This window comes from Lichenostomus cassidix, unplaced genomic scaffold, assembly GCF_008360975.1.
Source record: "Lichenostomus cassidix isolate B80296 unplaced genomic scaffold, HeHo_3.0 HiC_scaffold_38, whole genome shotgun sequence".
Lineage (NCBI taxonomy): Eukaryota > Metazoa > Chordata > Aves > Passeriformes > Meliphagidae > Lichenostomus > Lichenostomus cassidix.
Genome location: NW_028147440.1, coordinates 1021305 through 1044218, shown reverse-complemented (window position 1 = coordinate 1044218; position 22914 = coordinate 1021305). Strand labels below are relative to the sequence as shown.

At 54.7% G+C, this 22914-nt stretch overlaps 7 protein-coding genes across 17 annotated transcripts in view; 3 read left to right on the top strand and 4 right to left on the bottom strand.

Annotated features, from left to right (window-relative positions):
* The window catches only part of LOC146422898 (uncharacterized), a 30844-nt gene that overhangs the window by 5512 nt on the left and 2418 nt on the right, over positions 1-22914 (bottom strand). Inside the window, exons 1-2 of one of the 9 annotated variants that reach the window (XM_085045711.1) lie at positions 8422-8779; positions 5502-5645 (exon numbers count right to left, since the gene is read on the bottom strand). In XM_085045711.1, the coding sequence (XP_084901837.1) occupies positions 5502-5578 (77 nt within the window). In that variant the 5' untranslated portion in view covers positions 5579-5645; positions 8422-8779. Of the gene's footprint in view, positions 1-281; positions 637-3694; positions 3886-5501; positions 6092-8404; positions 8780-22605; positions 22725-22914 lie in introns of those variants that run through there. The other 8 variants (XM_085045712.1, XM_085045708.1, XM_085045715.1 and 5 more) reach the window with 8 other exon arrangements.
* On the bottom strand, positions 4647-11980 carry LOC146422904 (uncharacterized). Its single transcript, XM_085045379.1, has 3 exons — positions 11799-11980; positions 4720-5191; positions 4647-4652 (listed from the first exon to the last, which is right to left on the bottom strand). Exons 2-3 carry the CDS (start codon positions 5098-5100, stop codon positions 4647-4649), a joined length of 387 nt encoding a protein of 128 aa, XP_084901505.1. The 5' UTR covers positions 5101-5191; positions 11799-11980.
* Positions 6463-8442, bottom strand: LOC146422905 (uncharacterized). The gene is made up of 3 exons (XM_085045729.1): positions 8324-8442; positions 7453-7828; positions 6463-7337 (listed from the first exon to the last, which is right to left on the bottom strand). Exons 1-3 carry the CDS (start codon positions 8404-8406, stop codon positions 7224-7226), a joined length of 573 nt encoding a protein of 190 aa, XP_084901855.1. The 5' UTR covers positions 8407-8442; the 3' UTR covers positions 6463-7223.
* LOC146422900 (uncharacterized) lies at positions 8902-22827 on the bottom strand. 3 transcript variants are annotated; one of them, XM_085045737.1, is made up of 3 exons: positions 22696-22827; positions 13723-13815; positions 8902-9694 (listed from the first exon to the last, which is right to left on the bottom strand). In XM_085045737.1, exons 2-3 carry the CDS (start codon positions 13800-13802, stop codon positions 9244-9246), a joined length of 531 nt encoding a protein of 176 aa, XP_084901863.1. In that variant the 5' UTR covers positions 13803-13815; positions 22696-22827; the 3' UTR covers positions 8902-9243. The 3 variants fall into 3 exon arrangements, with proteins under 3 accessions (XP_084901863.1, XP_084901864.1, XP_084901862.1); XM_085045736.1 differs by lacking the exon at positions 8902-9694 and adding an exon at positions 12779-13493; XM_085045738.1 differs by lacking the exons at positions 13723-13815; positions 22696-22827 and adding an exon at positions 10252-10579 and having other exon boundaries at positions 8907-9694.
* Positions 14757-16317, top strand: LOC146422903 (uncharacterized). Its single transcript, XM_085045739.1, has 2 exons — positions 14757-15184; positions 15486-16317. The coding sequence occupies exons 1-2, from the start codon at positions 15108-15110 to the stop codon at positions 15940-15942; spliced, it is 534 nt and encodes a 177-aa protein (XP_084901865.1). The 5' UTR covers positions 14757-15107; the 3' UTR covers positions 15943-16317.
* On the top strand, positions 16638-18026 carry LOC146422902 (uncharacterized). Its single transcript, XM_085045740.1, has 2 exons — positions 16638-17214; positions 17414-18026. The coding sequence occupies exons 1-2, from the start codon at positions 17135-17137 to the stop codon at positions 17862-17864; spliced, it is 531 nt and encodes a 176-aa protein (XP_084901866.1). The 5' UTR covers positions 16638-17134; the 3' UTR covers positions 17865-18026.
* Positions 19015-20434, top strand: LOC146422901 (uncharacterized). Its single transcript, XM_085045730.1, has 2 exons — positions 19015-19287; positions 19452-20434. Exons 1-2 carry the CDS (start codon positions 19187-19189, stop codon positions 19909-19911), a joined length of 561 nt encoding a protein of 186 aa, XP_084901856.1. The 5' UTR covers positions 19015-19186; the 3' UTR covers positions 19912-20434.

Here is a 22914-nt window from a genome sequence, read left to right as displayed (position 1 = left end):
TAAAGAGGCAGTGGGAGAACTGGGAAATGGTCCTGGCAGCACTGGGAGGGGCTGGAGGTGTTGGGAGGTGGTGGGAGCTGGGAGATGATCTCAGCCCGGGAGATGATCCCAGCCTGGGATGAAGATCCCACCTCTGGGAGATGATCCCAGTCCTTGGCAGATGCTCCCACCCCAGGATGACGATCCCACCCTGGGATGAAATCTCACCCCCTTGGACCCACCATGGATGAAGATCCCACCCAGAGCTGCCCCCCTGCACTGCAAGGGTCCTCCAGCCTCACCTGGGGTTCTCCAGCGTGAAATTCTTGGTGTTGTTGGAGATCTGGATCTCCACAGTGCGGCTCACTCCGCCTCCCATCTTGGCACAGGACCTTCTTGGCTCTGGAATTTCTTTCTCAGCTCTAAGATCTCCTCAGCTCCAGGATCTCCTCAGCTCCAGGATCTCCTCAGCTCCAGACTCTTCTCCCCCACTCCAGGGTCTCCTCCAGATGTTCTCAGCACATCCACAGGTGTTTTTCCCCACAAAATGACCCCTCGGGCTCCAAGTGACCAACAGCCGTTGCTGATGTCCCCAAAATCGAGAGCTTTCGCTTTCACCGGAGGCTTCCCAAGCTCCACCCCTTCCTTCCTGTTGAATTTTTTAAAGTTACAGAATCTGGAGTGAAATGACCCAAAATTCACCCGGATTTGCTGAATCACTGAAGTCTCCAATCTCAGATGTCCCCAGCTCTGGGGACACACCTGGCACAGGTAGCTGGGGCAGGGGAGGGGCTGGGGGCGGGTTGGGGTTCCTGAAAGGAGCGGGGAATGGGTTTAACTGGTTTAACTGGTTTAACTGGTTTAACTGGTTTCATTCTCCAGTGTAACTAGTGTAACTGGTTTATTTCTCTAAGGAACTGGTTTAACTGGTGTGACTGGTTCAACTGGTTTATTTCTGTAACTGAACTGGTCTAACTGGTTTAACTCTCCAGTATAACTGGTCTAACTGGTTTGTTTCTCTGACTGCACTGGTTTAACTTGTGTAACTGGTTTGTTTCTGTAACTAAACTGGTTTAACTGGTGTAACGGGTTTAACTGGTTTTACAGGTCCCCCCATCCCAGACCTTCCCACAATCCCAGACCCTCCCCAAACCCCCTGATCCCAAACCCCCCAACAAGATCCCAAATCTCCCCTCAATCCCAAATATCCCCCCAGATCCCAAATCTCAGTTTCTTCACTCCACAGCTCAACTTCTAAAATTCTGCTTTTATTGCGAAAAGCAAAAAGAAGCTGAGGGAGATCTGGGGAGACCCCAAAACTGGGTGGGGTGGGTGGGACATCCCAACCCCAGGGTGTCCATCAGGGTCCAGGGGTGTCCAGAAGCTCCTGGTGGTTTCTCTGAGGTTCTCCTGGTGCCCACGAGGTTCTGCCAAATCTTCTTGAGGCCTGCAGGGTTCTAGAGGTGCCTATAGGTTTCTAGAAGGTCCTACAAGGTTCTGTAGGTGTGTCCAGGATTCTAGAAGGTTCTGCAGGTGTCTAGAGGGTTCTGGAGGTGTCTAGAGGGTTCTATTCTGGCTATTGGGTTCTATAGATGTTTATCGGGTTCTATAAATATTTATGAGTTTCTATAGGTGTCTTTTGGGTTCTAGAGGCACCTATGGGGTCTTAGAGGGTCCTACACAGTTCTATAGGTTCCTACAGGGTTTTAGAGGTGTCTATAGGGTTCTAGAGGTGCCTATGGGGTATAGAGTGTCTTACAAGGTTCTATAGGTGTTTCCAGAGTTTCAGAGGTTCCTATGGGGTCCTAGGTGCATCTGTAGGGTTCTAGAGGTGCCTATAGGGTTGTAGAAGTGTCTACAGGGTTCTAGAAGTTCCTATTGGATTTTAGACATGTCTATGGGTTTCTATAGGTGCCTATGGGGTCCTAGAGGTGCCTATAGGGTTGTAGAAGTGTCTACAGGGTTCTAGAAGTTCCTATTGGATTTTAGACATGTCTATGGGTTTCTATAAGTGCCTATGGGGTTCTGGAGGTGTCTATGGGGTTCTGGAGGTTCCTATGAGGTTCTGGAGGTGTCTATGGGGTTCTGGAGGTGCCTATGGGGTTCTGGAGGTTCCTATGGGGTTCTGGAGGTTCCTATGGGGTTCTGGGTGTACCTATGGGGTTCTGGAGGTGCCTGCAGGGCTCTCATGGCTTCCATGCAGTTCCAGCACTGCCCACCATGGTCCCTGAAGGTCCTGCAGGTTCTCCTGTCTCCTGGCCACCTCTCCCTGGGCACAGGGGTGTCATTCTCAGCACCCTCGCCTGCTCCTCCACCACCACCTCCATGCAAGGGTACCAGGTGTCCTGCGGGTTGTTCATCAGCACCGACGCAACGGACCTTACCCACACCTTGGACACGGTGCCCGTCACCCTGAGCAGGCCGAGGCTCAGCTGGATGTCCCCCTGTTGTCCCCTCATGTCGACCCACTGTGACACGAAGGTCTCGCTGGGAGGTGGCTGAGTCCCCTGGGCCATGCGTTTGAAGATGACATCTGGGCTACACCGCTGAGCGGCGCCCAGGTAGAGCTCCAGGCCCACCTTTCGGGAAGGTCCATATGTGGAGAAGCAGATGTTCAAGATGAAGGACTCGAGCCTGTAGGACAAGAGTACTCCACAGCCAAAGACTAGGAAGTAGTGTCTCAGTTGGAAGGAGCTGGAGGATCCAGGAGGCACGGAAGGCTTGGGGTTGACAAGGATCTCGGTGTGGTACATGTAGGTCCTGGGGGGAGGAAGTGAGGTTTGGGGTCATGGAGGGGCGGTGGGAGAACTGGGAAAGATCAATACCTGGAGGTCATCCCACCCTTTGGAGATGATCCCAAATCCCTGGAGATGATCCCAACCCTTTGGAGATGATCCCAATCCCTGGAGATGATCCCAACCCTTTGGAGAAGATCCCAAACCCCTGGAGATGATCCCAACCCTTTGGAGATGATCCCAACCCTTTGGAGATGATCCCAACCCCTGGAGATGATCCCAACCCTTTGGAGATGATCCCAACCGTTTAGAGATGATCCCAACCCTTTAGAGATGGTCCCAATCCCTGGAGATGATCCCAACCCTTTGGAGATGATCCCAATCCTTTGGAGATGATCCCAACCCGTTGGAGATGATCCCAATCCTTTGGAGATGATCCCAACCCCTGGAGATGATCCCAATCCTTTGGAGATGATCCCAATCCCTGGGGGATGATCCCAACCCTTTGGAGATGATCCCAAATGCCATGGAGATGATCCCAACCCCTGGAGATGGTCCCAACCCCTGGAGATGATCCCAACCCCCTGAAGATGATCCCAACCCCTGGAGATGATCCCAACCCTTTGGAGATGATCCCAACCCCCTGGAGATGATCCCAACCCCTGGAGATGATCCCAACCCTTTGGAGATGATCCCAACCCTTTGGAGATGATCCCAACCCCCTGGAGATGATCCCAACCCTGGAGATGATCCCAACCCTTTGGAGATAATCCCAATCCCTGGAGATGATCCCAATCCTAACGCCATGGAGATGATCCCAACCCTAACGCCATGGAGATGATCCCACACACGATGAAGATCCCACCCAGAGCTGCACCCTGATGGTCCCCCAGTCTCACAAGGGGTCCGCCAGGGTGATGGTTTGGGTCTTGTTGGAGATCTGGATCCCCACAGTGTAGGGAGGCATCAGGACACAGGACATTCTCAGCTCCAGGATCTCCTCAGCTCCAGGATCTCCTCAGCTCCAGGATCTCCTCAGCTCCAGACCCTTCTCCCCCACTCCAGGGTCTCCTCCAGATGTTCTCAGCACATCCAGAGGTGATTTTCCCCCCAAAATGACCACTCGGGCTCCAAGTGACCAATGGCTGTCACTGACGTCCCCAAAATCGAGAGCTTTCGCTTTCACTGGAGGCTTCCCAAGCTCCGCCCCTTCCTTCCTTCCTGTTGAATTTTGGCAAAGTTTCAGAACCCGGAGTGAAATGACCCAAAATTCACCCGGATTTGGTGAATCACTGGAGTCACCAATCTCGGGATGTCCCCAGCTCTGGGGACACACCTGGCGCAGGTAGCTGGGGTGCCACCTGCAGACCTCCTCCAATCTCACATTCCCCACCAGACCCCAAATTCCCCCCAATCCCAGATGTCCCCCCATCCCAAATCCCATTGTTTTCACTCTGAGGACCAAGTGCAAAATTTCCAATTTTATTGAGCAAAGCAAAACCGGGAGAGGGAAGTCTGAGTGTGGTCGCCCCGAAAGAGAGACTTGGACAGCCCAACCCCAGGGTGTCCATGAGGGTCCAGGGGTGTCCAGAAGGTCCTGGTGGTTTCTCTGAGGTTCTCCTGGTGCTCACGAGGTTCTGCTGAAGGATCTTCTGGGTTTTCAGCAGCATGCCTATGGGGTCCTGGGGGTGCCTATGAGGTCCTTGAGGTGCCTATGGGGTCCTTGAGGTATCTATGGGGTCCCGGGGGTGTCTATGAGGTTCTAGAGGTGCCTATGGGGTCCTTGGGGTGCCTATGGGGTTATGGAGGTGCCTATGAGGTTCTAGAGGTGTCTATGGGTTCCTGGGGGTGTCTATGGGGTTCTGGAGGTGCCTATGGGGTTCTAGAGGTGCCTATGGGGTTCTGGAGGTGCCTGCCAGGTTCTGGGGGTGCCTATGTCTCTCAGAGGTGCCTGTGGGGTGCTCAGGGCACTAATGACGTTCCAGATACATCTCTGAGGTCCCACCAGGGATCTCCCAGGATCTCCCTTCCCCTTTTTCCCCGGCCAGGGGGTGTCGATTCCCCCCGATTCCTTCACCTCCACCTTGAGGACGGAGCTCTTGGCGTTGGACATGGTGGCCTCCACCTTGAGGGAGCCAGAGCACACCTGGGCAGGCCTCTGGCAGGTGGTCAGGTCTACGCGGTGGGTGACCACGTTAGGGTCAGACTTTCCTTTCACCATGCGGGTGTAAGTGTCCTCCAATTCATCCTCAGGGATCTTGCCCGGGGAAAGCTCCAAGCCCAGCTGGGGGGAAAACCGGTTGCGGTCGATGGGGTTGGAGAAGTAGATGGCCAAGCTGAAGGACTCGGCCTCGTAGACCAGGACCCCATTGCAGCCCCAGAACATGGTGTTGTTGGAGAACCGGCAGGAGCTGGAGGAGCCAGGGGCCACGGAAGGTTCTGGAGGGGTGACACTGTGGCCACTGAAGAAGTAGATCCTGGGGGGAGGAAGTGGGGAGTGGGATTGTAAAGAGGCAGTGGGAGAACTGGGAAATGGTCCTGGCAGCACTGGGAGGGGCTGGAGGTGTTGGGAGGTGGTGGGAGCTGGGAGATGATCTCACCCCGGGAGATGATCCCAGCCTGGGATGAAGATCCCACCTCTGGGAGATGATCCCAGCCCTTGGCAGATGCTCCCACCCCAGGATGACGATCCCACCCTGGGATGAAATCTCACCCCCTTGGACCCACCATGGATGAAGATCCCACCCAGAGCTGCCCCCCTGCACTGCAAGGGTCCTCCAGCCTCACCTGGGGTTCTCCAGCGTGAAATTCTTGGTGTTGTTGGAGATCTGGATCTCCACAGTGCGGCTCACTCCCCCTCCCATCTTGGCACAGGACCTTCTCGGCTCTGGGATTTCTTTCTCAGCTCTAAGATCTCCTCAGCTCCAGGATCTCCTCAGCTCCAGGATCTCCTCAGCTCCAGGATCTCCTCAGCTCCAGACCCTTCTCCCCCACTCCAGGGTCTCCTCCAGATGTTCTCAGCACATCCAGAGGTGATTTTCACCCCAAAATGACCCCTCGGGCTCCCAGTGACCAATGGCCGTCGCTGATGTCCCCAAAATCGAGAGCTTTCGCTTCCCCTGGAGGCTTCCCAAGCTCTGCCCCTTCCTTCCTGTTGAATTTTTTAAAGTTACAGAATCCGGAGTGAAATGCCCCAAAATTCACCCGGATTTGGTGAATCACTGGAGTCTCCAATCTCGGGATGTCCCCAGCTCTGGGGACACACCTGGCACAGGTAGCTGGGGTGGGGGAGGGGCTGGGGGCGGGGTTGGGTTCCCTGAAAGGAGCGGGGAATGGGTTTAACTGGTTTAACTGGTTTAACTGGTGTAACTGGTTTCATTCTCCAGTGTAACTAGTGTAACTGGTTTATTTCTCTAAGGAACTGGTTTAACTGGTGTGACTGGTTCAACTGGTTTATTTCTGTAACTGGACTGGTCTAACTGGTTTAACTCTCCAGTATAACTGGTCTAACTGGTTTGTTTCTCTGACTGCACTGGTTTAACTTGTGTAACTGGTTTGTTTCTGTAACTAAACTGGTTTAACTGGTGTAACTGGTTTAACTGGTTTTACAGGTCCCCCCATCCCAGACCTTCCCACAATCCCAGACCCTCCCCAAACCCCCTGATCCCAAACCCCCCCAGATCCCAAATCTCCCCTCAATCCCAAATCTCCCCCCAGATCCCAAATCTCAGTTTCTTCACTCCACAGCTCAACTTCTAAAATTCTGCTTTTATTGCAAAAAGAAGCTGAGGGAGATCTGGGGAGACCCCAAAACTGGGTGGGGTGGGTGGGACATCCCAACCCCAGGGTGTCCATCAGGGTCCAGGGGTGTCCAGAAGCTCCTGGTGGTTTCTCTGAGGTTCTCCTGGTGCCCACGAGGTTCTCCCAAATCTTCTTGAGGCCTGCAGGGTTCTAGAGGTGCCTATAGGTTTCTAGAAGGTCCTACAAGGTTCTGTAGGTGTGTCCAGGACTCTAGAAGGTTCTGCAGGTGTCTAGAGGGTTCTGGAGGTGTCTAGAGGGTTCTATTCTGGCTATTGGGTTCTATAGATGTTTATCGGGTTCTATAAACATTTATGAGTTTCTATAGGTGTCTTTTGGGTTCTAGAGGCGCCTATGGGGTCTTAGAGGGTCCTACACAGTTCTATAGGTTCCTACAGGGTTTTAGAGGTGTCTATAGGGTTCTAGAGGTGCCTATGGGGTATAGAGTGTCTTACAAGGTTCTATAGGTGTTTCCAGAGTTTCAGAGGTTCCTATGGGGTCCTAGGTGCATCTGTAGGGTTCTAGAGGTGCCTATAGGGTTGTAGAAGTGTCCACAGGGTTCTAGAAGTTCCTATTGGATTTTAGACATGTCTATGGGTTTCTATAGGTGCCTATGGGGTTCTGGAGGTTCCTATGAGGTTCTGGAGGTGTCTATGGGTTTCTGGTGGTGCCTATGGGGTTCTGGAGGTTCCTATGGGGTTCTGGGTGTACCTATGGGGTTCTAGAGGTGCCTGCAGGGCTCTCATGGCTTCCATGCAGTTCCAGCACTGCCCACCATGGTCCCTGAAGGTCCCGCAGGTTCTCCCGTCTCCTGGCCACCTCTCCCTGGGCACAGGGGTGTCATTCTCAGCACCCTCGCCTGCTCCTCCACCACCACCTCCATGCAAGGGTACCAGGTGTCCTGCGGATTGTTCATCAGCACCGACGCAACGGACGTTACCCACACCTTGGACACGGTGCCCGTCACCCTGAGCGGGCCAAGGCTCAGCTGGATGTCCCCCTGTTGTCCCCTCATGTCGACCCACTGTGACACAAAGGTCCCGCTGGGAGGTGGCTGAGTCCCCTGGGCCATGCGTTTGAAGATGACATCTGGGCTACACCGCTGAGCGGCGCCCAGGTAGAGCTCCAGGCCCACCTTTCGGGAAGGTACACTTGTGCAGAAGCAGATGTTCAAGATGAAGGACTCGAGCCTGTAGGACAAGAGTACTCCACAGCCAAAGACTAGGAAGTAGTGTCTCAGTTGGAAGGAGCTGGAGGATCCAGGAGGCACGGAAGGCTTGGGGTTGACAAGGATCTCGGTGTGGTACATGTAGGTCCTGGCGGGAGGAAGTGAGGTTTGGGGTCATGGAGGGGCGGTGGGAGAACTGGGAATGGATCAATACCTGGAGGTCATCCCACCCTTTGGAGATGATCCCAAATCCCTGGAGATGATCCCAACCCCTGGAGATGATCCCAACCCTTTGGAGATGATCCCAACCCCTGGAGATGATCCCAAACCCCTGGAGATGATCCCAACCCTTTGGAGATGATCCCAACCCTTTGGAGATGATCCCAATCCCTGGAGATGATCCCAACCCCTGGAGATGATCCCAACCCTTTGGAGATGATCCCAATCCCTGGGGGATGATCCCAACCCTTTGGAGATGATCCCAAATGCCATGGAGATGATCCCAACCCCTGGAGATGATCCCAACCCTTTGGAGATGATCCCAACCCTTTGGAGATGATCCCAACCCTAACGCCATGGAGATGATCCCACCCAGGATGAAGATCCCACCCAGAGCTGCACCCCGAGGGTCCCCCAGTCTCACAAGGGGTCCGCCAGGGTGATGGTTTGGGTCTTGTTGGAGATCTGGATCCCCACAGTGTAGGGAGGCATCAGGACACAGGACATTCTCAGCTCTGGGACCTCCTCAGCTCCAGGATCTCCTCAGCTCCAGACCCTTCTCCCCCACTCCAGGGTCTCCTCCAGATGTTCTCAGTAGATCCAGAGGTGATTTTCCCCACAAAATGAACCCTCGGGCTCCAAGTCACCAACAGCCGTCACTGATGTCTCCAAGATCGAGAGTTTTCGCTTTCACCGGAGGCTTCCCAAGCTCCGCCCCTTCCTTCCTTCCTGTTGAATTTTGGCAAAGTTACAGAATCCGGAGTGAAATGACCCAAAATTCACCCGGATTTGGTGAATCCCTGAAGTCTCCAATCCTGGGATGTCCCTGGCTTGGGAAGGACACACCTGGCACAGGTAGCTGGAGGTGCCACCTGCAGACCTCCTCCAATCTCACCTTCCCCACCAGACCCCAAATTCCCCCCAATCCCAGATGTCCCCTCATCCCAAATCCCATTGTTTTCACTCTGAGGACCAAGTGCAAAAATTCTGATTTTATTGAGCAAAGCAAAACCGGGAGAGGGCAGTCTGGGTGTGGCCACCCCAAGAGAAGGACTTGGACAGCCCAACCCCAGGGTGTCCATGAGGGTGCAGGGGTGTCCAGGAGGTCCTGGTGGTTTCTCTGAGGTTCTCCTGGTGCCCATGAGGTTCTGCTGAAGGTTGTTCTGAGTTGTCAGCAGCCTTCTAGAGTTGCCTGTGGGGTCCTGGGGGTGTCTATGGGGTCCTTGAGGTGCCTTTGGGGTTCTAGAGCTTTCTCTGGCTTTTTAGAGGCGTCTATGGTGTCTTAGGGGAATCCCTGCCTTTCCAAAGATGTCACTGAAGTTCCCCCAGCGGTCATCCAGGATCTCACTTTTCCTGTTCTTTTCCCCCAGGGCTCTCCACATCTTCCACCACCACCCTGATGACAGCCCTGCGGCCATTGGACATGGTGGCCACCACATGGACGTGGCCGGCGCTGACGCTGGCACCGTTCTGGTCATCACTCAGGACGACGTGTTCGGCCGCGCTGACCTTGTTGGTGGAAGAACATCCTTTGACCATTCTGGCAAAGATGTCCTCCGGGTTGAGCTGGAGGTGACACTTCTCCAGGGAGATCTCCAGGCCCAGTGCAACGGAATTCAGGAAGTAGTACATGGGGTTGCAGAAGTAGATGGCCACGGTGAAGGTCTTGGCCTCGTAGGTCAGGATGCCCTCACAGCCCGCGATGATGGAGTTGGTGAAGTGGCAGGACACCTCATGGCGAGGTGGCACCGAGGGACATGGGGGGACACAGGAGTAGCCATGGTGGAAGTGGGCCCTGAGGGGAGAAGTGGGAGTGGGGTCAGGGGAGATGGTGACACCACTGCTGGGAGGAACTGAGATCACTGGGACATGGTGAAACCACCCACTGGGGTCACTGGGAGATTGTGAAACCACCACTGGGAGGAGATGGGATCAGGGGGAGATGGTCCCACCACCACTTGGGTCACTGGGAGATGGTGCCACCACCGACTGGGAAGAACTGGGATCAGGGGGAGATGGTGCCACCATCAGTGGGAGGAAGTGGGAGATGGTGCTGTCACTGTTGGGAGGTGGCGCCACCAGCACTGGGGTCACTGGGATCGTTGGGAGATGATGCCACCAGCACTGGGATCAGGGGGAGATGGTGCCACCACCCACTAGGAGGAACTGGGATCAGGGGGAGATGGTGGTAGGACCAGGAGGACATGAAAAACCACTGGAGATGGAACAAGCCCTGGAGATGACGTCACCCCTGCCGGAACTTGCTGCCACTATGGGATGAAGGTCCCACCAGAGCTGAACCCCAAGGGTCCCACTCCAGCCCGGGCTCCCCACAATGTCCCCTGTCCTCACCTGGGGTTCTTCAGGGTGATGTTCTTGGTGTCGTTGGAGATCTGGATCTCCACATCATGGTCCAGCACATCCAACATGATTGGAATGGCTTGGAATATTCTTGGCTCTGGAATCTTCTTCCTCAGCTTCAAGATCTCCTCAGCTCAGGGATCTCCTCAGCTCCAGGATCTCCTCAGCTCTAGGATCTCTTCAGCTCCAGGATCTCCTGAGCACCAAACCCTTCTCCCCCACTCCAGGGTCTCCTCCAGATGTTCTCAGCAGATCCAGAGCTGGTTTTACCCCCAAAATGACCCCTCAGGCTCCAAGTGACCAACAGCTGTCACTGATGTCCCCAAGATCGAGAGCTTTCGCTTCCCCTGGAGGCTTCCCAAGCTCCACCCCTTCCTTCCTTCCTGATGAATTTTTTAAAGTTACAGAATCCGGAGTGAAATGACCCAAAATTCACCCTGATTTGGTGAATCACTGGAGTCTCCAATCTCGGGATGTCCCCAGCTCTGGGGACACACCTGGCACAGGTAGCTGGGGTGCCACCTGCAGACCTCCTCCAATCTCACATTCCCCACCAGACCTCAAATTCCCCCCAATCCCAGACCCTCCTGAGATCCCAAATCCCATTTTTTTAACTTTGAGGACCAAGTGCAAAAATCCCAATTTTAGTGAGCAAGTCAAAAACTGGGAGGGGGAAGTCTGGGTGTGGCCACCCCAAAAGAGGGACTTGGACAGCCCAACCCCAGGGTGTCCATGAGGGTCCAGGGGGTGTCCATAAGGTCTTGGTGGTTTCTCTGAGGTTCTCCTGGTGCTCACGAGGTTCTGCTGGAGGTTTCTCTGGGGTTCTGGAGGTGCCTCCATGGCTACTCTGGGGGTTTCAATTCCTCCTAGGACTTAACCTGTTCCTCCAGCATGACTTTGACGAGGGAGCTCGGCTCCTGGGACATGGTGGCTGTCACCCTGTTCAGCATGATTGTCCCCTGGACCTTACTACAGAACTCACAGCGGGACACGGTGGTGTTGTCAGCGTTGGGAAGATCCCACTCCTTGCTCATGCGACTTCCTCCAACTCGCCCAGGTGAACCTTGTCCAGGGACAGCTCCAGCTCCAGCAGGCAGGGACAACGGCTCTGCTCCTCGGGGATGTAGACAAGGATGGCCAAGGTGAAGGACTCAGCCTCGTAGATCAGGAGTCCCGTGATGTCCATGGAGCCAGGAATGGTGGAGAAACGGCAGGAGTCGGAGGAGCCGGGGGGCAACTGCGGCCTGAGAGGGGTGGAGATTTGTTCATCCAACATCCTGGGGGGAAATGAGGGGTGAGGTCAGCGAGGTGGGGCTGGGATGGGTGGGAGGTGCTGGGAACATCTGGAGATGGGAAAACCTCTGGGATGAAGATCCCACCAGGAAATGAAGATCCCACCTGGGGATGAAGATCCCACCTGGGGATGAAGATCCCACTAGGAAATGAAGATCCCACCAAGGGATGAAGATTCCCAGCCCAGGATGAACATCCCAAGCCCAACACTCTGCGGGTCTCCCCAGTGTCCCCCCTGTGCTCACTTGTGGTTCTTCAGGTTGATGTTCCTGGTGTTGTTGGAGATCTGGATCTCCAGAGAGCAGCTCTGTCCCCCTCCCGTCCTGGCATGGGATCTCCTCAGCTCCGGGATCTCCTCAGCTCCAGGATCTCCTCAGCTCCAGGGTCTCCTCCAGGTGCTCCCAGCAGCTCCAGAGCTCTTTTCTCACTCTCCCCAACGACTCCCTCGGGATCAAGGTCACCTGGTCTCCAACAACCTTTGATCCTCAGCAATGAGAACTTTCGCTTTCACAGGAAGCTTCATAAGTTCCGCCCTTCCTTCCTTCCTGTTGAATTTTTAGTTACAGAAAAGTTACAAAATCCGGAAAAGAAAGAAAGAAAAAAAAGAAACTTTCTGGCAAAGTTACAGAATCCGGAGTGAAATGACCCCAGATTCACCCGGATTTGCTAAATCCCTGAAGTTCCCAATCCCGGGATGTCCCCAACTCGGGGGACACACCTGGCGCAGGTAGCTGGGGTGCTGTGGGACACGTGGGGCTTTGGGGTCCCCATAGCGGCACAGCAGTGATTGAACTGGTTGAACTGGTTTGTCTCTCCAGCAGAACTGGTGGAACTGGTTGAACTGGTTTGTCTCTCCAGCAGAACTGGTGGAACTGGTTGAACTGGTTTATCCAAGTCCCACCCAGTGAGGGTCTCAAGTTCTCCCCCAATCCCATTTCTCCCTCCCCTGCTCCCCCCTGATCCCAAACCCCCCCAGATCCCAAATCTCCCCCAATCCCAAATCTCCCCCTTTATCCCTCAGTCCCCCAGATCCCACATTCTTTCCCAGATCAAGGTTTTCCCAAAATCCTAAATCTCCCCAAATCCCCCCACAAGCCCCCTATAACCTCAGACCTTCCCATTCCCACATTTCCCCCCAGTTCCAAACTCCAACCCCACCATCCCAGACCCCTCCAGACCCCAAATCCCAGTTTCTCCCAGTTTAGTTTTCACTCCACTCAACAACTTGTGAAATTCTCCTTTTATTGGGCAAAGCAGAAAGGGAGTGAGGGAGGTCTGGGAGGAGACCTGGAAACTGGAGAGGGGGTGGGACATCCCAACCCCAGGGTGTCCATCAGGGTCCTGGGGTGTCCAGAAGCTCCTGGTGGTTTCTCCGAGGTTCTCGTGGTGCCCACGAGGTTCTGCTGAAGGTTCTTCTGGGGTGTGAGGAGTTCTAGAGGTCCTGCCCAGTTCTGGGGGCACCTATGGGTTTCTAGGACTGCGTACAGCATCCTTGACATGCCAATGCCTCCTCGAATTCCCCCTTGTCCATCAGCAGCACCTCGAGGAAGGAGCTCAGGCCGTGGGACACGGTGGCTCTCACCCTGACAGGGCCAGCGCTCAGCTTGACCGTCCCCTGGACTTTTCCGGGGAACTCACCGCGGCACATGGTGGTGCTGTCGGAGTCGGGAAGATCCCATCCCAAGGATATGTAGGGAGATATTTCCTCCAAATTGCCCAGGTGAGCCTTGTCCAGGGACACCTCCAGCTGCAGCACCTGGGGATGATCATCCTGCTCCTCAGGGATGCTGATGAAGATGGCCAAGGTGAAGGACTCAGCCTCGTAGATCAGGAGACCCACGATGTCCCTGGAGTCAGGAAAGCTGGAGAAGCGGCAGGAGTCGGAGGAGCCGGGGGGCAACTGTGGCCTGGGAGGGGTGGAGATTTGTTCATCCACCATCCTGGGGGGAAATGAGGGGTGAGGTCAGTGAGGTGGGGCTGGGATGGGTGGGAAGTGCTGGGAACATTGGAAGATGGGGAAAACCCAGGATGAAAATCACCAGCCCAGGATGAAGTTTCCACCAGGGAATGAAGATCCCATCCAGGATGAAGATCCCACCAGGATGAAGATCCCACCCTGAGCTGCCCCTGAACACCCAAAGGGACTCCCCGATGTCCCACCAGCCTCACCTGGGGTTCTTCAGGGTGATGTTCTTGGTCTTGTTGGAGATCTGGATCTCCAGAGAGCTCTGCCTCTGCTCAGCTGCCATCCTGGCACAGGATCTCCTCAGCTCCAGGATCTCCTCAGCTCCAGGATCTCCTCAGCTCCAGGATCTCCTCAGCTCCAGACTCTTCTCTCCTCACTCCAGGACCTCCTCCTGGTTTTATCGGCACAGCCATGGCCACTCCCTGAGGGTGAAGTTCTACTTGGGGCTGTTAGGAACCTCTGATTGTCAATTCCAGGAAGCTCTGGGATTTCCTTGAAATCTGGACTTTGCACTGTAATTACCTGCTGAAGGTTGCAGCTCCACCCTCTCCCTTCCCATTGGCCAACAGATTTTGGTTTCGTTTGTTCCCACCAATCCCAAATCCCCATGCCACACCCCCAATTTCTTCCCTCCATCTCAGACCCCCAACCCCAATACCAGATTTCTCCACTCTATCCCAGACCCTCCTGAGATCCCAAATCCCATTGTGTTCACTCTGATGACCAAGTGCAAAAATTCTGATTTTATTGAACAAAGCAAAAATGGGAGAGGGCAGTCTGGGTGTGGCCACCCCGAAAGAGGGACTTGGACAGCCCAACCCCAGGGTGTCCATGAGGGTCCAGGGGTGTCCAGAAGGTCCTGGTGGTTTCTCTGAGGTTCTCCTGGTGCCCACGAGGTTCTGCAGAAGGTTGTTCTGGGGTGTGAAGAGTTCTAGAGGTCCTGCCCAGTCCTGGGACCTCCTGGACACCCCTGGACCCTGATGGACACCCTGGGGTTGAACTGCCCCAGTCCTTCCTCCTGTTTTGGGGTCTCCCCAGATCTCCCTCTCCCATTTCTGATTTGTCCTATAAAATTGGAAATTTTGCACTTGGTCCTCAGAGTGAAAACAATGGGATTTGGGATGGGGGGACATCTGGGATTGGGGGGAATTTGGGGTCTGGTGGGGAATGTGAGATTGGAGGAGGTCTGCAGGTGGCACCTCCAGATACCTGTGCCAGGTGTGTCCCCAGAGCTGGGGACATCTGAGATTGGAGACTCCAGCGATTCAGCAAATTGGGGTGAATTTTGGGTCATTTCAGTCCGGATTCTGTAACTTTAAAAAATTCAACAGGAAGGAAGGAAGGGGCGGAGCTTGCGAAGCCTCCAGTGAAAGCGAAAGCTCTCGATCTTGGGGACATCAGTGACAGCTGTTGGTCACTTGGAGCCCGAGGGGTCATTTTGTGGGGAAAAACAACTCTGGATGTGCTGAGAACATCTGGAGGAGACCCTGGAGTGGGGCAGAAGAGTCTGGAGCTGAGGAGATCCCGGAGCTGAGGAGATCCTGGAGCTGAGAAAGAAATTCCTGAGCTGAGAAGATCCTGTGCCAGGATGGGAGGTGGATCGAGCCGCACTGTGGAGATCCAGATCTCCAACAACAGCAGGAATTTCACCCTGGAGAAGCCCAAGTGAGGCTGGGGGGACATCAGGGGTGCAGGGGGGAAGCTCTGGGTGGGATCATCTCCCAGAGGTGGGACCATCTCCAAGGGGGTGGGACCATCTCCAAGGGGGTGGGATCTTCATCCTGGGGTGTGATCATCTCCCAGTGGGTGGGATCTTCATCCCAAGCTGGGGTCATCTCCCGGGGTGAGATCATCTCCCAGCTCCCACCACCTCCCAACACCTCCAGCCCCTCCCAGTGCTGCCAGGACCATTTCCCAGTTCTCCCACTGCCTCTTTACAATCCCACTCCCCACTTCCTCCCCCCAGGATCTACTTCTTCAGTGGCCACAGTGTCACCCCTCCAGAACCTTCCGTGGCCCCTGGCTCCTCCAGCTCCTGCCTGTTCTCCAACAACACCATGTTCTGGGGCTGCAATGGGGTCCTGGTCTACGAGGCCGAGTCCTTCAGCTTGGCCATCTACTTCTCCAACCCCATCGACTACAACAAATATTACCCCCAGCTGGGCTTGGAGCTTTCCCCGGACAAGATCCCTGTGAACGAGCTGGAGGACACTTACACCCGCATGGTGAAAGGAAAGCCTCACCGCAACATGGCCACCCACCGCGTAAACCTGACCACCTGCCAGGAGCCCGCTGAGGTGTGCTCTGGCTCCATCAAGGTGGAGGCCACCATGTCCAACGCCAAGAGATCCGTCCTCAGGGTGGTGGTGAAGGAACTGGAGGAAAATAGACCCTCCCTGGCCGAGGAAAAAGGTTCTGAGTGAGTGAGATCCTGAGGGAGCTTTGGTGGGACCTCAGAGACATCTCTGGAAGGGCATGGGTACCCTGAGGACCTAACAGGCACCTCTAAAAACACATAGACAGCCCAAGGACCCCATAGGCACCTCAAGGACCCCATAGGCACCTCAAGGACCCCACAGGCAACTCTAGATTGCTGCAGATAAACCAGAAGAACCTTCAGCAGAACCTCGTGGGCACCAGGAGAACCTCAGAGAAACCACCAGGAGCTTCTGGACACCCTGAGACCCACATGGACACCCTGGGGTTGGGATGTCCCACCCCCTCTCCAGTTTCCAGGTCTCCTCTCAGACCTCCCTCACTCCCTTTCTGCTTTGCTCAATAAAAGGAGAATTTCACAAGTTGTTGAGTGGAGTGAAAACTAAACTGGGAGAAACTGGGATTTGGGGCCTGGAGGGGTCTGGGATGGTGGGGTTGGAGTTTGGAACTGGGGGGAAATGTGGGAATGGGAAGGTCTGAGGTTATAGGGGGCTTGTGGGGGGATTTGGGGAGATTTAGGATTTTGGGAAAACCTTGATCTGGGAAAGAATGTGGGATCTGGGGGACTGAGGGATAAAGGGGGAGATTTGGGATTGGGGGAGATTTGGGATCTGGGGGGGTTTGGGATCAGGGGGGAGCAGGGGAGGGAGAAATGGGATTGGGGGAGAACTTGAGACCCTCACTGGGTGGGACTTGGATAAACCAGTTCAACCAGTTCCACCAGTTCTGCTGGAGAGACAAACCAGTTCAACCAGTTCAATCACTGCTGTGCCGCTATGGGGACCCCAAAGCCCCACGTGTCCCACAGCACCCCAGCTACCTGCGCCAGGTGTGTCCCTCCTGAGCCAGGGAGATCCTGGGATTGGTGACTTCAGGGATTCACCAAATCCAGGTGAATTTGGGGTTGATTTAGGCCGGGAGAGCCAATGGGAAGGAAGGGGTGGAGCTTGGGAAGAGTTTCGGGGAAACTGAAAGTTCGTGATTTCCTGAGAGTGATGGAAAGTTTGGGAATTGGGAAATCAGAGTGCGAGCAGGGCGTGGCAGTGGGGAAACACCTCTGGGTGGGACTGGAACACCTGGAGGAGACAACGGAGAGGAGATCTCAGAGCTGAGGAAATCCCAGAGCTGAGTCAACGTTCCACTGTGGAGATTCCAGAGCTGGAAACATCCTCAGCCAAGATGGCAGCAGAGCAGAGCCAAAGGTCTGTGGAGTTCCAGATCTACAACAACACCAAGGACATCACCCTGAGGAACCCCAGGTGAGAACATGGGGGACATCAGGGAGACCCTTGGGGTGTTGGGGGGCTGCTCGGGGTGGGATCTTCATCCATGGTGGGATCTTCATCCTGGGTGGGATCTTCATCCTGGGTGGGATCATCTCCACCATCTGCCAGTGATCCCAGTTCCTCCCAGTGCTGGTTTCACCATCTCCACTGACCTCACCTCCATCTCCCCCAGGACCTTCCTCCCCAGGGGTCATTGCTCCATCCCTCCCCGTCCCTCGGTCCCTCCTGGCTCCAAGGACTCCTTCAAGTTCTCCAGCTCCACCACCCCAGGCTGTGAGGGCATCCTGACCTACGAGTCCAACACCTTCACCTTGGCCATCTTCTTCTCCAACCCCATGGGCCACGGGGTGTCCCCAGTCCGGCTGGGCCTGGAGATCTCCCCAGTCCACCTGGACCACAGCATGTCCCCAGACTGGCTGAGCCGGGAGGTCAGAGTGGGCAATCTGGAGTTTGTCTATGACAACATGGCCCAGAGGACCTCTGGTCAAGGCGTGGTCACCATGTCTGCCCGGGGCACTCAATTCAACTGTGCCCAGATGAGAATCAGTCCCGTCCAGGTGGTGGCCACCATGTCCAACGCCAGCAGCTCCGTGGTCAAGGTGGATGTGAAGGAGTGGAACTAGGGGATGTGAGGCTGGACAGAGGGATGGACAGAGGGATGGACAGAGGGATGGACAGCCAGGGGAAGGGAGAACCTGCAGGAGCTTCGGAGGGACCTTGTGGGCATCCCTGGGACCATAGGGACACCTGAGGAGCCCCATGGACACCTCCAGGACCATAGGGACACCTCCAGAACTCTCCAGGAACTCCCAGAACCACATAGACACCCCAAGGACCCCATAGGCACCTACAGAACCCCATAGACACCCCAACGACCCCGTAGATATCCCAAGGACACCATAGGCACCTCTAGAACCCTGCATACCACAAGACGCTTCAGCAGAACCTAGTGGGCACCAGGAGAACCTCGGAGAAACCACCAGGACCTTCTGGACACCCCAGGATTGGGATGTCCCACGCCCTCACTCCCTTTCTGCTTTGCTCAATAAATGGAGAATTTCACAAGTTGTTGAGTGGAGTGAAAACCAAACTGGGAGAAACTGGGATTTGGGGTCTGGAGGGGTCTGGGATGGTGGGGTTGGAGTTTGGAACTGGGGGGAAATGTGGGAACGGGAAGGTCTGAGGTTATAGGGGGCTTGTGGGGGGATTTGGGGAGATTTAGGATTTTGGGAAAACCTTGATCTGGGAAAGAATGTGGGATCTGGGGGACTCAGGGATAAAGGGGGAGATTTGGGATTGGGGGAGATTTGGGATCTGGGGGGGTTTGGGATCAGGGGGGAGCAGGGGAGGGAGAAATGGGATTGGGGGAGAACTTGAGACCCTCACTGGGTGGGACTTGGATAAACCAGTTCAACCAGTTCCACCAGTTCTGCTGGAGAGACAAACCAGTTCCACCAGTTCAATCACTGCTGTGCCGCTATGGGAACCCCAAAGCCCCACGTGTCCCACAGCACCCCAGCTACCTGCGCCAGGTGTGTCCCTCCTGAGCCAGGGAGATCCCGAGATTGGGAACTTCAGGGATTCACCAAATCTGGGTGAATTTTGGATATTTTCATAAAAGTCCATGGGAAGGAAGGGGCGGGGCTTGGGAAGGCTCCGGTGAAAGCGAAAGTTCTCATTGCTGAGGATCAAAGGTTGTTGGAGACCAGGTGACCTTGATCCCGAGGGAGTCGTTGGGGAGAGTGAGAAAAGAGCTCTGGAGCTGCTGGGAACACCTGGAGGAGACCCTGGAGCTGAGGAGATCCTGGAGCTGAGGAGATCCCAGAGTTGAGGAGACCTTGGAGCTGAGGAGATCCTGGAGCTGAGGAGAGCCGGGAGCTGAGGATATCTCAGAGCTGAGGAGATCCCAGAGCTGAGTCAACGTTCCACTGTGGAGATTCCAGACATGGAAACATCCTCAGCCAAGATGGCAGCAGAGCAGAGCCAAAGGTCTGTGGAGTTCCAGATCTACAACAACACCAAGGACATCACCCTGAGGAACCCCAGGTGAGAACATGGGGGACATCGGGGAGACCCTTGGGGTGTTGGGGGGCTGCTCGGGGTGGGATCTTCATCCATGGTGGGATCATCTCCACCATCTCCCAGTTCCTCCCAGTTCCTCCCAGTGCTGGTTTCACCATCTCCACTGACCTCACCTCCATCTCCCCCAGGACCTTCCTCCCCAGAGGTCATTGCTCCATCCCTCCCCGTCCCTCGGTCCCTCCTGGCTCCAAGGACTCCTTCAAGTTCTCCAGCTCCACCACCCCAGGCTGTGAGGGCATCCTGACCTACGAGTCCGAGACCTTCACCTTGGCCATCTTCTTCTCCAACCCCATGGGCCACGGGGTGTCCCCAGTCCGGCTGGGCCTGGAGATCTCCCCAGTCCTCCTGGACCACAGCATGTCCCCAGACTGGCTGAGCCGGGAGGTCAGACTGGGCAATCTGGAGTTTGTCTATGACAACATGGCCCAGAGGACCTCTGGTCAAGGCGTGGTCACCATGTCTGCCCGGGGCACTCAATTCAACTGTGCCCAGATGAGAATCAATCCCGTCCAGGTGATGGCCACCATGTCCAACGCCAGCAGCTCCGTGGTCAAGGTGGACGTGGACGAGGTGAACTGGGGGATGTGAGGCTGGACAGAGGGATGGACAGAGGGATGGACAGCCAGGGGAAGGGAGAACCTGCAGGAGCTTCGGAGGGACTTTGTGGGCATCTCTGGGACCATAGGGACACCTGAGGAGCCCCATGGACACCTCCAGAACTCTCCAGGAACCCCCAGAACCACATGGACATCCCCAGAGCTCCATAGGCACCTCCAGAACCCCACAGACACCTATAGAACCCCATAGGCACCTCTGGAACCCCATAGGCACCTATAGAAACCCCATAGAAACATCTAGAACCCCATAGGAACCTACAGAACCCCACAGACATTCCAAGGACCCAATAAACAACTCCAGAACGCTGCAGACAAACCAGAAGAACCTTCAGCAGAACCTCGTGGGCACCAGGAGAACCTCAGAGAAACCACCAGGAGCTTCTGGACACCGCAGCACCCTGATGGACACCCTGGGGCTGGGATGTCCCACCCACCCCACCCAGTTTTGGGGTCTCCCCAGATCTCCCTCTCCCCCTTTCTGCTTTGCTCAATAAAATAGATTTTGGCACTTGGTCTATGGAGTGAAAAAAAAAATGGGATTTGGGGTTTGGGGAGGTCTGAGATGGAATTTGGGGTGGAATTTGGGGTCTGTGGGGAATTTGGGTTTGTGATAGAATTTGGGATCTGGGGGGAAATGTGATGTTGAAGAGGGTTTGGGGTCTGGGTAGAATTTGGGATCTGGGTGGAATTTGGGGTCTGGGGCAGAATTTGGGATCTGGGATGGAATTTGGGGTCTGGGATGGAATTTGGGGTCTGGGTAGAATTTGGGGTCTGGGATGGAATTTGGGGTCTGTGGGTAATTTGGGTTTGGGATGGAATTTGGGGTCTGTGGGGAATTTGGGATCTGGGGTGAAATTTGGGGTCTGGGGGGAATTTGAGGTCTGGGATGGAATTTGGGAGCTGGAATGGAATTTGGGGTCTGGGGGAGAATATGAGGTTGGAGAGGGTTTGGGATCTGGGATGGAATTTGGGATCTGGGATGGAATTTGGGGTCTGGGGGGGAATTTGGGTTTGGGATGGAATATGAGGTTGGAGAGGGTTTGGGATCTGGGATAGAATTTGGGATCTTGGGCAGAATTTAGGATCCGGGGTGGAATTTGGGATCTGGGATGGAATTTGGGATCTGTGGGAATTTGGGATCTGGGATGGAATTTGGGATCTGGGATGGAATATGGGGTCTGTGGGGAATTTGGGATCTGGGGGGAAAATGTGATGTTGAAGAGGGTTTGGGGTCTGGGATGGAATTTAGGATCTGGGTAGAATTTGGGATCTCGGATGGAATTTGGGGTCTGGAATGGAATTTGGGAGGTGGAATGGCATTTTGGGGTCTGGGGGAGAATGTGAGGTTGGTGAGGATTTGGGATGTGGGATGGAATTTGGGATCTTGGACGGAATTTGGGATCTGTGGGGAATTTAGGTTTGGGATGGAATTTGGGGTCTGGGTAGAATTTGGGGTCTGGGGTGGAATTTGGGATTTGGGATGGAATTTGGGTCTGGGATGAAATTTGGGATCTGGGATGGAATTTGGAATTTGGGGTGGAATTTGGGATCTGGGGGGAATTTAGGGTCTGGGGGAGAGTATGAGGTTGGAGAGAGTTTGGGATGTGGGATGGATTTGGGATGGAATTTGGGATTTGGCACAGAATTTGGGATGGAATTTGGGGGCTCTGGGATTGGACACAGAACACCCCAGGATCCCCACAGGTTTTTTCTGGTAAAAAACACAGAAAATGGAAATTTTCGGCTGCAGCAGAGTTGGTGGGTGAAGCTTAAAGACAGAACGGGGAAAAAAGATAAAAATGGAGGGGAAATATGGGAAATATGGGAAATGGTGATAATGGGGTGGAGAGAATGGGGGATGATAAAGGAGCTGCAGTGGTTTGGGGGATTGAAGAAAAAAGGGAAAAAAGTCTGAGGGAAAAGTTAGAAGAAAAGTTAGTTTTGGTGTCAGAGAGTTTGGGGTTGTGACCCCAAAATGACCCCACAGTGGCCTCAGAGTGACCCCAAAAGGAACTTCAGAGTGACCCCAAAGTGGCCTCATTGTGACCCCAAAGTGGCCTCATAGTGACCATTGTGACCTCATGGTGACCTCATAGTGACCCCAAAAGTGACCTCATACTGACCACAATTCCCAAAAAAATTCCCCAAATCTCCCAAATTCCCCAAATCCCTCAAATCCCCAAAATTCCCCAAAATTCCCAGTTTCCACCACGTGGCTGAAGTGCAAAAATTCCATTTTTTTAATCAGCAAAGCCAAAAAAGAGGGGAGAGGAGAACTGGGGGGGTGCAGGGTTGGGGATATTTTGGGGATTTTTGGGGATATTTTGGGGTTTTTTGGCGATATTTTGGGGTTTTTTTGGGGATATTTTGGGGTTTTTTGGGGATATTTCGGGTTTTTTGGGGATATTTTGGGGATTTTTGGGGATATCTTACTGTAGAAGTAGATCCTGGGGGGAGGAAGTGGGGAGTGGGAGCGTGAAGAGGTGTTGGGAGAACTGGGAAATGGTCCTGGCAGCACTGGGAGGGGCTGGAGGTGTTGGGAGGGGCTGGGAGCTGGGAGATGATCCCAGCTTGGGATGAAGATCCCAGTTTGGGATGAAGAAGATCCCACCCGAGGATGAAGATCCCACCCAGAGCTTCCCCCCTGATGTCCCCCCAAACTCACTTGGGGTTCTCCAGGGTGAAATTCCTGCTGTTGTTGGAGATCTGGATCTCCACAGTGCGGCTCGATCCACCTCCCATCCTGGCTCGGGACCTGCTCAGCTCAAGGATTTCTATCTCAGCTCCAGGATCTCCTCAGCTCCAGACCCTTCTCCCCCACTCCAGGGTCTCCTCCAGATGTTCTCAGCACATCCAGAGGGGATTTTCCCCACAAAATGACCCCTCAAGCTCCAAGTGACCAACGGCTGTCACTGATGTCCCCAAGAACGAGAGCTTTCGCTTCCCCTGGAGGCTTCCCAAGCTCCACCCCATC